This window comes from Camelina sativa, chromosome 11, assembly GCF_000633955.1.
Source record: "Camelina sativa cultivar DH55 chromosome 11, Cs, whole genome shotgun sequence".
Taxonomy (NCBI): Eukaryota; Viridiplantae; Streptophyta; class Magnoliopsida; order Brassicales; family Brassicaceae; genus Camelina; species Camelina sativa.
The window spans coordinates 4,870,875-4,882,980 of NC_025695.1; the positions used below are offsets into that span (position 1 = coordinate 4,870,875).

General features: G+C 37.1%; 4 protein-coding genes and 1 non-coding gene across 8 annotated transcripts in view; all 5 read left to right on the forward strand.

Annotated features, from left to right (window-relative positions):
- LOC104721673 (40S ribosomal protein S6-1) overlaps positions 1–1,136 on the forward strand; it is a 3,320-nt gene extending 2,184 nt beyond the window's left edge. The window contains exons 5-7 of one of the 4 annotated variants that reach the window (XM_019232570.1): positions 5–256; positions 335–579; positions 979–1,136. In XM_019232570.1, the coding sequence (XP_019088115.1) occupies positions 5–256; positions 335–576 (494 nt within the window). In that variant the 3' untranslated portion in view covers positions 577–579; positions 979–1,136. Of the gene's footprint in view, positions 1–4; positions 257–334; positions 773–978 lie in introns of those variants that run through there. The other 3 variants (XM_019232569.1, XM_010439710.2, XM_010439711.2) reach the window with 3 other exon arrangements.
- TRNAM-CAU lies at positions 1,502–1,586 on the forward strand. The gene is given in 2 exon segments: positions 1,502–1,539; positions 1,551–1,586. It is a non-coding gene; the product is annotated as a tRNA-Met (tRNA).
- Positions 1,916–3,957, forward strand: LOC104727639 (B3 domain-containing protein REM8-like). Its single transcript, XM_010446730.1, has 7 exons — positions 1,916–1,993; positions 2,074–2,368; positions 2,444–2,553; positions 2,640–2,996; positions 3,075–3,320; positions 3,405–3,723; positions 3,779–3,957. The coding sequence occupies exons 1-7, from the start codon at positions 1,916–1,918 to the stop codon at positions 3,955–3,957; spliced, it is 1,584 nt and encodes a 527-aa protein (XP_010445032.1).
- On the forward strand, positions 5,545–7,439 carry LOC104727640 (B3 domain-containing protein REM8-like). The gene is made up of 6 exons (XM_010446731.2): positions 5,545–5,651; positions 5,734–6,028; positions 6,106–6,230; positions 6,344–6,694; positions 6,776–7,018; positions 7,104–7,439. Exons 1-6 carry the CDS (start codon positions 5,577–5,579, stop codon positions 7,437–7,439), a joined length of 1,425 nt encoding a protein of 474 aa, XP_010445033.1. The 5' UTR covers positions 5,545–5,576.
- LOC104721675 (ubiquitin carboxyl-terminal hydrolase 18-like) lies at positions 8,106–11,711 on the forward strand. The gene is made up of 11 exons (XM_010439712.2): positions 8,106–8,400; positions 8,981–9,176; positions 9,276–9,364; positions 9,468–9,553; positions 9,653–9,815; positions 9,912–10,035; positions 10,115–10,272; positions 10,359–10,443; positions 10,533–10,745; positions 10,832–10,893; positions 11,054–11,711. The coding sequence occupies exons 1-11, from the start codon at positions 8,177–8,179 to the stop codon at positions 11,571–11,573; spliced, it is 1,920 nt and encodes a 639-aa protein (XP_010438014.1). The 5' UTR covers positions 8,106–8,176; the 3' UTR covers positions 11,574–11,711.

The following is a 12,106-nucleotide window of genomic DNA, read 5'->3' on the forward strand; positions in this document are numbered from 1 at the left end:
GGACATGGAAGGAGGACTGGTGAGAGGAGAAGGAAGTCTGTTCGTGGTTGCATTGTGAGCCCTGACCTCTCTGTTCTTAACCTTGTCATTGTGAAGAAGGGTGACAACGATCTTCCCGGGCTTACTGATACCGAGAAGCCAAGGATGAGGGGACCTAAGAGAGCCTCAAAGATCCGTAAATTGTTTAACCTCAAGAAGGAAGATGATGTGAGGACCTACGTCAACACTTACCGCCGCAAGTTCACCAACAAGAAGGGTGAGAGACAAAACACACTCAAAAAATCAATCTCATTGATATAGAATGGTTTCTGAAAATTTGTGTTTTTTTTGACAGGCAAGGAAGTGAGCAAAGCCCCTAAGATCCAGAGGCTTGTGACTCCGTTGACTCTTCAAAGGAAGAGAGCCAGAATCGCTGACAAGAAGAAGAAGATTGCCAAGGCTAATTCTGATGCTGCTGAGTACCAGAAGCTTCTTGCCTCAAGGTTGAAGGAACAGCGTGACAGGAGGAGTGAGAGTTTGGCAAAGAAGAGGTCTAGACTCTCTTCTGCTGCCGCCAAGCCCTCTGTTACTGCTTAAAAAGCTTGAGAATCAAATCAAACATGTCACATTTCTAGTTTTGTTCTCTTTTTTTTCTCTGGCAATCTAAAAGTTAGTTCGAGTTCATACTGTTGTTCCATCACTTTTGGGCTTGTGTTTCTTGCTTCATGCTTTTAGTTGAAGACCATTTTAAACTCAAATTTGTTGTTGTTTCTCTTTACCTGTTTTCGGTCAAGGTTTTACTAAATTGCTCATTCAAATTTGATCAGTTGATATCAGTCAGACATAATGCTTAACACAAGAATGGGCGGTAAGAATGTCTAATACTTTGTCTGACAATGGAATTAATGGAGTAGTGGATGGAGTCTGCTACTTTTTAGCTGAGAGAATGCAAGCACTGTTTGCTCGTTGGAGTGTCGTTGCTGTATTGCTAGCATTGTNAGCTTGAGAATCAAATCAAACATTTCACATTTCTAGTTTTGTTCTCTTCTTTTTCTCTTTGGAATCTAAAAGTTAGTTCGAGTTCATACTGTTGTTCCATCACTTTGGGCTCGTGTTTCTTGATTCATGCTTTTAGTTGAAGACCATTTTAAACTCAATTTTGTTGTTTCCCTTTACCTGTTTTTTGATCAAGGCATTACTCAATTTAGTTCTCAATTAATTGCCTCGTCATCTATCAATCAGACATAAACACAAGAATTGGCGATAGCTATATTTGATATTTTGTATGGAGGACAAAGGAATTAATGGAATAGTAGTGGATGGAGTTGCTACTCTTGAAGTTGAGAGAATGCAAGCACCGTTTATGGAGATCTTGCTGTAGTGTCGTTGCTGAATTGCTATCATTGTCTGGGTTTGTAACTCAAGTTTTCCCTTTAAAAGAGAACTTCGACGATGTTTAATTCTTGTTCAGTCTAAAGAGAAAAAAAGATTTATATAAGCAATACACAGGGTAAACATCAAAGGGGTGGTGGCGCAGTTGGCTAGCGCGTAGGTCTCATAGCTACTGAGTGATCCTGAGGTCGAGAGTTCGAGCCTCTCTCACCCCATTTCTTGTTTTCCTTTATCCTTTTAAACTATCCGCAAAGGAATTTTTCTTACGTCGCACACACCTTTTTGCTTAATAATGAGATTTAACGACTTTGAAAGTATAAAAAACGATTAAAATTGACTTTAGTTAGGCTTTTTCTTTGTGTGGGTTTTACAATGTATCTTGAAATTTGGAAGAGATTTAAGTCTTCTCACTTCATTTATTGTCAACCAAGTGAAGTGAAGTAAAGTGAAATGAAATAGAAAAGGAAACGCAAAAGAAGAGAAGGGGATAGGTCTGAAGAGATAGACAACAATCTCTCTTTTGGGTTTGTTGAAGTGATTAGAAATGGCAAATGTTTCACGTTTGTCTCCAACAAAATCACACTTCTTACAGCCTCTTATTCCCGGTTTTCAGAACCACCTGGTAAAGCTATCTTTCTTTCTACCTATCTCCCAATCTTTATGAACATATAGTCTCAGTGCAGTTCTGTTTCTCTGTTGCAGAACATTCCTGTGAAGTTTTTCTCCGAGCACATCGTCGGGAAACATGAGGGAAGAAGTGTAAATTTGGTATCAGATGCGTCAGAGAAAACATGGAAAGTGAAGATGGAAGGCCATAGACTTACTGACGGTTGGAAACAGTTCGTCGAGGCGCATGACCTTCGAGTTGGTGACTTCGTTGTATTTAGACACGAAGGAGACATGTTGTTCCATGTCACTGCTTTAGGATCTAGTTGCTGTGAGATTCAATACGCACAGCCTCACTGCCATGAAGAAGACGAAGAGATTAACGAAACTGGTATGGTTCAAAATGTGCATTTACATTTATTGCGACTCTTTTCTATTCTTTGAAACGTTTCATTTTCTTATTCAGAAATATCTTCGAGATCTGAGAAGCATGTTGAGGAGAATGTGAAAACAGAATCTGATCTCAACTGTTTTAGCCTATCTGTGACAGATTCAAACCTATCAAGAGATACAGTGGTTAGCAAGATTAGCAGTTTTGTTGTTGTTTTTATGTTTCATTTTCATGAATTTAATCCTCCATTTGAAATTGATGCCTGATGCAGTGTGTCCCAATAAATTTCGCAAGGCGATACGGTTTAGACAAAGAAAGGCAAGAGATAGTTTTGATGAACAACGAAGGGAAGTCATGGGAATCAGTAGTAAAGAGCTGGGGTGGTTGTAGGCTTTCCATTGTTCGAGGTTGGACAAGTTTTTGCAATGCAAATAAACTAGAAGTTGGAGATACATGCACATTTAGACTGCTCCCAAACACGGCGGAAACGCCTGTGTTTAAGCTCTGCAGCCGTATAATGTCGGAGAGGATTGTCCAGTCCGCGGAAGGTTGCATCGATGGCAAAACTGGAGGAAACCGGTTTGTGAAGTTAACTCTTACACGAAACAGCCTTCACCTTGGTAAACAGGTGACTTTTCGAAACCTTAATCTTGGGTCTTTTCAATGCATTGCTTTCTTTTTTCTCTTAATTCTGAATATGTTGCAGCATCTACCGGTAAGTTTCACGAGAAATAACAGACTCATCAATCCGGGGAAGATAATTCTGGTGGACAAAAACAGAGCTGAATGGCCGATGAAGCTTAATGTTGACAAAAGTACTCGTTTGATGTATATTATTAGTGGCAATGGTTGGAAAAGTTTCTGTGCCGCCAATGAAATAGGTGCAGGGGAGTCTCTAACTTTGGAGTTGATTCAAGGAGGGAAAATTCCTTTGCTCAAGTTCGTCTCAAAGGTTAGTAAGAATGTCAAAGTAGCTTGCATTCCACGTTTTAGGTTTTACTAAGTTGAAGTTAATCAAATAACGACTTGTTTACAGATGGAACAACCACCAGTTGAAGCAGAGGCTCGGAAACGCAAGAGAGCTCGAGTCAAAAGATGGAGCCAGGAGACTGAACCGAATGTTGAGATGAGAGAGAAGGCAGCTGAGGAATTAGGAGAACCCTCTCGAGCATCTCACAAATCCAGTGGTAATCCAGAAAACTTGCAGCATACGCAAGCTTGCTCTGTCTCAAATCAGGTGGCTAAGGTGAAGCAGAGCGTTGTTGATGCTTTAACTAGTGTAAAAAGGTTTATGGCAGAACTCGAGACAACGGAGCAGAAGCTAGAAATTTCATTGCAGGAAATCAACAACCTAGGTATGATGATTTCTAGTTTGATATGTTTTAAGAGCAATTTTACTTTTAATTTTAGGCCTACTCAGTTTCCTTACAAGTTTTTATGATGGCACAGAGAGAGGAGAAGACAATGGGAATAAAACTTCATCTTCAAGTAAACCCGGGGAAACATCAGTTAAAGGTCAGCCAACATCTGAGAAGCAAAGTACTCTTCCAGTACTTCCAACAGAATATGGTCCCCTACTGGCGGCATAGTTTCAGAAACTGGTCAAAGTACTTCGACATTTTGAAACTACCATATATATATATATATATATATATATTTTTTGTTATTGTACATAGTTTTGGTAATTAAATAATACAATTATAACTTATTAATTATTTTTCTTTTAGTTTATGTAAAAATTCTAAAATATGGTAGAAGAAGCTGAGGTTATCAGTAATAGCAGTTTTGGCAAGAACAACGGTTGTTTGGTTATTTGATCTTGGTATCCAAAGAAACTGGGTGTCTTCAAATCTTTGTTGCCAATGTTTAGCATTTTGGATCCAGTTGTAGTGGTCAAAGTTAAAACTTAGTATTAATTATAAATAACTTATTAATTGTTTTTTTCTTTTGGTTTATGTAAAAATTCTAAAAATTATTATTAATATAAAAAAAATTGAAGCTTGAAAGAATTTGAATATTTTTAGAAAATCATTAATTAAGAATAATTAAATTTAAATAATTATTATTGGTTAATAGTTATAGGAAATTGTTTTGTGTGTCACTTTGAGTAAATGGTTGATGTTGTTATAACTCATTAATTGTTATGTGTGAAAATTCTAAAGAGTCATTATTATATTAAAAAGAGGAGTATATCTATAAATTTTTGAAATTTGAAATTAATTGAAGTCTTTCAAGAAAATCATTAAATCTTTATAATTACTATTGGTTCATATTTTTTTTGTCCACAACATTAATAGATAAAAAAATACTATTGGTTTATAGTTATAGGAAACTGTTTGGTGTGAGAGACTATAGTGTAAATAAAGTGTGATGTTACAATTCATTAGTTACTTTTTTTAATCAATACTCCCTATGTTTCAAAAAGAGTGTCATTTTGACATTTTTGTTTTTGTTACAAAAAGAGTGTCAGTTTATGTTTCCAATGCAAATTTTAAGATTATATCCCTTTTATCTCTATTATCTGAACTTATTAATTACAAAGAAAAAAAGTTTTAGTGTATATATCAGTGTTTAAGAAAGCGGTCTAGGCGCCGTCTAGGCACTATGCGCTCAGCAGACGCCTAGATGACCGCCTAACCCGCTTAAAATTACATACATTTTATTTTAATATTTATTTTTGATTTTTAAATTACATATAATTAAATTATTATGTTTTATATCTATATATGTAATTATAAACATTTATATGTTGCTAATATAACTTAAATAAATGCATTTTTCTTACCATTGTTTATAATTTATAAATTTTTTATTTTTATAACATATATTTTAATATAATTATATATATATATATATAATGTTTTATGTTGTAAACGCCTAAACCGCCTAAAAACCGTCTAGACCCCGACTAAGCGTTCTAGGCGCTAGGTGTTGGGTCACCGCCCAGATTCCGTCTAGCGCTTTCTTGAACTGGTATATATAAAGGGTAAAACAGAAATTTAATCAATATTCTTGATTTGTGTCATTGTGTGTATTTTAGAAGTAGAGGAAATATATTTAATCTATAAAACTTTGAAATTTGGAAAGTAATTGTCTTTTCAAGGGTGAAAGGGTGTTTGACTATATAGACAGACAATAATCTCTTTTGTATTTTGTTAAATTGAGTCTGAGAAAACCTTACGCTTGGTTGAAGTGATCACTGATCAGAATGGCGAATGCATCTCCAACTCCAACTAACCAACACTTCTTCCAGCCTCTTCTTAACAGATTCCAGAGCCACCTCGTACGCAAACTCTCTATCTTTGTCTTTCTCTCAATCTGCATGCATGAACATATAGTCTAATGGTTCTGTTTCTCTGTTGCAGAAAATTCCTGTGAAGTTCTTTACCGAGCACATCGAAGCAAAACACGAGGGCAATACTGTGAAGTTGAGATCAGATGCGTCGGAGAGAACATGGGAAGTGAAGATGGATGACAATATACTCACCGAAGGTTGGAAAGAATTCGTGGAGGCACATGATCTTCGGATCGGTGACTTCGTTGTCTTCAGACACGAAGGAGACATGTTGTTCCATGTCATTGCTTTAGGCCCTCACTGTTGTAAGATCCAATACTCACAGTCTAGCAGCCATGAAGAAGGCGAAGAGAGTGATGATATTGGTATGATTGAATCTATGAATTTACATTTATTGAGACTCTTTGCTATTTCTTAAAACGTTTTCATTTTTCTAATTCAGAAATATCTCCAAGACCCGAGAAAGAAGTTGAGGAACATGTGCAAAAAGAATCTGATCGATCGTCATCAGATCTCAATTGTTTTAGCCAAACCGTGACGCGTTCCAACATATCAATAGATCAAGTGGTTAGTCAGATTAGCGGCTTCTTCTTTGTTGCTATTATGTTTTTATTTATAGGTCAGAAATGTGTGTGTGTGTGTCTATGTATAAGTCCAATGCAATTTGATGACTGATGCAGACTCTGCCCAAAGATTTCGCAAAACGAAACGGTTTAGACAAAGGAATGCATGAGATAGTTTTGATGAACCAAGAAGGGAAATCATGGGAATCAAAAGTAAAGAGTAATACGTCTGGTCAGGTTTTTATTTATGGAGGTTGGAAAAGTCTCTGCTGCGAAAATAAATTAAAAGTCGGAGATTCTTGCACATTTAAACTCCTGCAAAATGCGAGCACGCCTGTGTTACAGCTCTGCAGCCGCTCAAAGGTGGATAGGAAGAAGAAGATTCGGTCTGCAGACAATGACCTAACCGGAGAAAACCGGTTTGTGACGTTAACTCCTACAAAATACAGCCTTGAGAATGGTAAACAGGTGAGTTTTTGGGAACCTCTATCTCAGGTTTATTCAACGCATTCTTTCTTTTTTTTAAAAAAATTTTGGAATCTTCTGCAGTATCTAGGGAAATGTTTTAGTAGAGCCAATATGCTCAACATTTCGGGGAAGATAATTCTGGTGGACAAAGACAAAGTTGAGTGGTCGATGAAGCTTAAAGTTGATAGTAGAGGAGCGATGAATATTTATGGTCGTCATGATTGGAAAGGTTTCTGTGCCGCAAATGAAGTAGGCGCAGGGGATTCAATGACTTTGGAGTTGATCAGAGGAGGGACAAGTCCTTTTCTCAAGTTCTGTTCCAAGGTCAGTCAGAACGTCAAATGGCTTGTGATCCACGTTTTAGGTTTTGCTAAGTTGAAGTTAATCAAAATAACGACTTGTTATTCAGATGGAGAAACCAACATTCGAAGCAGAGGATGGGATCCGCAAGAAAGCTCGAGTCCAAATCCAAAATGGGGGGCAGGAAACAGACAAGGGAGAACCATCTCGAGAATCTAACAAATCCAGTGGTAATCAAGGAAACGTACAGAAAACGCAACCTTGCTCTGTCAAAGATCAGGTGGAAAAGGTGAAAGAGAGCGTTGTAGATACCTTAACTAGTATCAGACGTTTTCTGAAAGAGCTCGAGACAATGGAACAGAAACTACAAGATTCATTGCAGGATATCAACAAATTGGGTATGAGATTTCTTATCCGATACGTTATTCTTACATCAATCTTGTAGTTTTGATTTTTTGACTTTACTCAATTTTCTAACAATATGGAATATGGCACAGAGAGAGGAGAAGACAAATGGGAACTAGACAATTAGACAAGATCTTCAACTAATAAATAATGAAGCTTAAAAATGTGAAACTGAAGACTTCTTGTAACCTCTGTTTTATTCTATGTAATTGTTCAAGTTGGAGTTATTTTATATTCCTCTTTTTCGTTCTGATGCAACGGGTTAAATTCATAAGGGCGGACTAGTATTTTGATTTGATAAAATTTATCAACCGACAACTTCTAATGGTTAATTGTTTCTTTTCTTATCTATATCACTGGCCAGTGCCACTGCTTCGGTTTCTTTAAATAAGGCTTTTAGAAGCAAAGAATTGTATCACTTTTTTTGTCAACATCTTTCATACGATTTTTAGTATCCTAATTCCAGCCAAAAAAAGGAAATATTTAACAAGGAAAAAAGAAAAAATCATAGTTGAAAAAAGGAAAACAAAAAAAGAAAGCATAAAGGGCCAATCTTTAAATTTGGATTGGAGAAGGTCCAAACCCAACATAAAACACAGACTCATCTAACACTGTCTTCTCTACTAAGTAACAAAATCAATGAAGCGGTAACACAAGAAAAGACAAAAAAAAAAAAAAAAAAAAAAAAAGAAAACTGNAGTGAATTCTTGAAATATATAAAAGATACAGAAGAAGCGAGAAGAAAGAAGAGATCGATGATTCCGACAAGCAAATTAGATGCATGAGGTTGGTTTTCCGGTGGATCTTTCTGTCGTCACTCGCCTCATTGCCACTCTATTTTTCCTCGCCGTTGGTGTTTTTTACTTTCTCAGAAACACCGCTGCTAGGTACTTCGACATCGGAGCCGCCGCCGCCGGAGGTTTCGACAGGGAATTCATACCGGTGGATACTGAGTCATTTCCTACCGAGAAGTGCTCCCGCTGCAAATCCGTTCGACACTGGTATGCCCTCAAATTCAGTCTCTTTATTGGGAATTGAAATATCGCTTTAGTGTTGGGGCTATTAATGTTTTCTGTGAGCTTGTGATATGTAATTCTTTTCAAAGTCTCGAGTTTTTTATGGGCTTGGAGAAGTTGTTGCTTAGAGATAATTTTGTGAATTTAGCTTATATGAGCTCAGATAGTTTGGATTATATTGGATCACTTTGTGGTTTTAAGTTAATTTAGTGCATTTGGGATATGTATTTCTTTCAATGTCTTGACCTTTTCAATAGAAGAATCATGGGTTTGGAAGTTGTTGCTTAGATACTTCTTTTGGGAACTTAACTTATATGAGCTCAGATAGTTTGGATTATCTTGGATCACTTTGTGTTTTTAAGTTGGCTTTAGTGCATTTCGGATATGTAGTTTTTTCAAAGTATTGACCTTTTCAATAAAAGAATCATGGGTTTGGAAGTTGTTGTTAGATACTTCTTTTGGGAACTGATATGAGCTCAGATAGTTTATATTTATCTTGGATCAATTGTGTTTATAAGTTGGTTTAGTTGAGCTCCTTTTTCTGTATGCTCTCTTTGTTTATCAGCTCAGCAGAGTGCCAAAGGTCAGACTGGAGCTCGGGTCATCAAAGAAAGTGCAGGGATGATGGAATTACTACCTTAACCTCATCTGCAAAGAATGGCCTAAGGTTCAGAGCTTCTCCGTTTGGGAATAGATCTGCTTCTGATATTGCGGTGGTTCCTGATCAGGGGAGAAGCAAGAGTATCCTTAAGCTTAGAGAAGTAATGCGTCCTCTTTTTTTCTCTCAGCTCCTGTTTACAATCTCTTGATTAGTCATTGTGGAATTCTGAGTTTTATTTTTGTTTTGCAACTTTCTTCAGGTTCTTTTCCCATATGAAGAATTTGTTAGATATTTTAACTGGGACAATCCAGAATTGGCTCCCTGTGGGCTCATGAATTGTGGAAACAGGTTTGTGTTCAAATGTTTTTCAATGTAGCTTTCAAGCATCAGTTGAGATGAGTTGAGTTTGTTTTTTTCTCCGTTCAAGATAAATTACTTTATTCTCTTTCAGTTGTTTTGCCAATGTTATTCTACAATGCCTTTCCTGGACACGTCCTCTTGTTGCATATCTGCTGGAGAAAGGCCACAAGAGAGAATGTAAAACTTCTTTCTTCTCATTTTGCATTTAATGCTTCAAACTCTTTCGTTTAGTTTTCTGTATGCGCTTTAGCTTTGATACTATGCTTTGTTTAACAGGTATGCGCAACGACTGGTGCTTCTTCTGTGAATTTCAAACCCATGTTGAGAGAGCGTGTCAAAGTCGGTTCCCTTTTTCACCAATGAACATTATTTCACGGTTAACTAATATTGGTGGAACTCTTGGGTATGGAAGACAGGAGGATGCTCATGAGTTCATGAGGTCAGTATCTCTTACTCATGAAAATAGCAAATTCCTAGTGGTGTTTAGGCTGTGAATCTCCCAACTGATGGATTTAGACAATTCACATACTTTCAGGTATGCGATTGATATGATGCAGTCTGTTTGCCTTGACGAATTCGGTGGAGAAAAAATAGTGCCTCCTCGTTCTCAAGAAACAACACTTATTCAGTATATATTTGGAGGTCTGCTCCAATCGCAGGTGATATTTCCTGATCTCAATAGTGCCTCCTCTATCTGTTAAGCTTTTTTCCTGATTTTCTGCTTTTTCAACTTTCCAGGTTCAGTGTACTGTTTGCAATCATGTTTCCGAACAGTATGAGAATATGATGGATCTAATTGTTGAGATGCATGGGGGTGCAATGTCTTTGGAGGAATGTCTTGATCAATTTACAGCCGAAGAGTGGCTTCAAGGAGATAATATGTACAAATGTGATAGGTATTTTAATTAAATCCAAATGAAGCTATGTTTCTTAAGCAGTGTGTTTCTTGATTAGTTGACAAACCGACTATGTTTCTTAACAGGTGTAGTGACTATGTTAAGGCATGTAAGCGTCTTACGATTCGGCTCCCTCCAAATATTCTAACCATTGCCTTGAAAAGATATCAGGTATGTGTGGCATTCCCCTACCTCTTGCTAAATTTGTGTGGGAACAGTTGTGTATAGTAATTACATGTGTGAAATTATATTATGTACAGGGAGGAAGATACGGGAAACTGAACAAAAGAATAAGTTTTCCCGAGACATTGGATCTTAATCCTTACATGAGTGAAGGTGGAGAAGGATCAGATGTTTATAAACTCTATGCAGTGATTGTTCATTTAGATATGCTGAATGCATCATTCTTCGGCCATTACATATGCTACATTAAGGATTTTTGCGGAAACTGGTATAGAATAGATGATTCTGAGGTAACACTCAGCTTACTTTCCTCTCTTCTTGTTAGCATGAAATTTTGAGGGATCTTCTATCTAACCCTGATCAAAAATACTCACAGATAGAAAGTGTTGAATTAGAAGATGTCCTTTCTCAAAGAGCTTATATGCTCCTCTACAGCAGGTAAGCTTTTCTCCTCCTGTAAATTTAATCTATAACCACAAGATTGAGGCTGTTTATTTCACCATTATGAGTTGAGTAAATTGTTTGAATATGATGTATATAAAAGGAGACAGAGGATGTTGAGCTAGTGAGTTTCTTATGTTTTTCTGATGTCATGTAGGATTCAAGCTCGGTGTTCATCATTATGTCTCAGATCAGAAGTTCAAGACGAGAGGAATACAGACATAGAATCTTGCCTAGAAGAGTTAGTTGAGAGTTCGATGGTAGGAGCTACTGAAAACAGAAGCAGCATCCATGCAACCATTGAAGACCCTGAGTGCGAACAAGAATCATCGTCATCATCACTATCATCATCAGCATCGTCACCATCATCATCAACATCACCATCACCGTCACCGTCACCATTATCATCATCATCACCATCAGTAGTGACCTCTGAATGTTGTAGTGAGGTTGAAAGGGTTGGTGATACATTGGATTCCGAGTCCAACCCTTCAACTGATGATGACTATGCACCAGATCATCGAGAGGATGTAGCAAATGGGAACAAAGATCCGCCAGAGGTAAATTATCAGGCTGTCGATTTTTGTTCAGACCCTACAACTTCAACTCCATTGGTCTGTACAAAATCCAAGCCTCCGGTGAGAGATATGGATACCGAGATGATGGACGCTCAATGATGTAGAATGTTACAACATTTGAAAATCAACAGAGCTTGCTTGTAGCTTACAATAGTGATGCAGATACTATTACACAATGACTTATATATGGTTTTAAAGGGTGATTATACATAGAATTTAAATGTTGTTACTGGTGAATTGCCAAATTGTTTGCATCCTTCCATTTGCATCGTGTTCCACTAGATTAACTAGCCACTCTACTCTGTTTCTCCCACAAAGCAAACGAAGAATCAATCAAGTCATACCTTCTTAAATTTATGGTGAAGCTTTTGTCATTCATGGCTCCCTTTTAATTATGAGAGCTCAATAAGAGGACTTTCTTCAACCCATCGGGTAGAAGCTATTGACACAGCTTGACAGCCATGCAACTATTAAAGATGATGATATATGACAAATTGACAACAAGAATCATTCATCACCATCCGTATTGACTTTTGAATTTTGTAGGGAGGTCGTACGGGTTGATGGCTTGATGCAATGGATGATATATAGAACTTAAATAAATATTGTTATGCAGAAAACTTCTGAATTTT

What these genes read in the sequence shown, in the direction of transcription:
- LOC104727640 (XM_010446731.2), top strand. Translation starts at nt 5,577, where the DNA reads ATGGCGAATGCATCTCCAACTCCAACTAACCAACACTTCTTCCAGCCT. An exon ending in CGAAGAGAGTGATGATATTG is followed by an intron (nt 6,029 to 6,105) that starts GTATGATTGAAT and finishes TTTCTAATTCAG; the next exon opens with AAATATCTCCAAGACCCGAG. An exon ending in TTCTCAAGTTCTGTTCCAAG is followed by an intron (nt 7,019 to 7,103) that starts GTCAGTCAGAAC and finishes CTTGTTATTCAG; the next exon opens with ATGGAGAAACCAACATTCGA.
- LOC104727639 (XM_010446730.1), top strand. Translation starts at nt 1,916, where the DNA reads ATGGCAAATGTTTCACGTTTGTCTCCAACAAAATCACACTTCTTACAG. An exon ending in ACCTATCAAGAGATACAGTG is followed by an intron (nt 2,554 to 2,639) that starts GTTAGCAAGATT and finishes TGCCTGATGCAG; the next exon opens with TGTGTCCCAATAAATTTCGC. An exon ending in TGCTCAAGTTCGTCTCAAAG is followed by an intron (nt 3,321 to 3,404) that starts GTTAGTAAGAAT and finishes ACTTGTTTACAG; the next exon opens with ATGGAACAACCACCAGTTGA.
- LOC104721675 (XM_010439712.2), top strand. Translation starts at nt 8,177, where the DNA reads ATGCATGAGGTTGGTTTTCCGGTGGATCTTTCTGTCGTCACTCGCCTC. An exon ending in GAAAGGCCACAAGAGAGAAT is followed by an intron (nt 9,554 to 9,652) that starts GTAAAACTTCTT and finishes TTTGTTTAACAG; the next exon opens with GTATGCGCAACGACTGGTGC. An exon ending in ATAGAATAGATGATTCTGAG is followed by an intron (nt 10,746 to 10,831) that starts GTAACACTCAGC and finishes AAATACTCACAG; the next exon opens with ATAGAAAGTGTTGAATTAGA.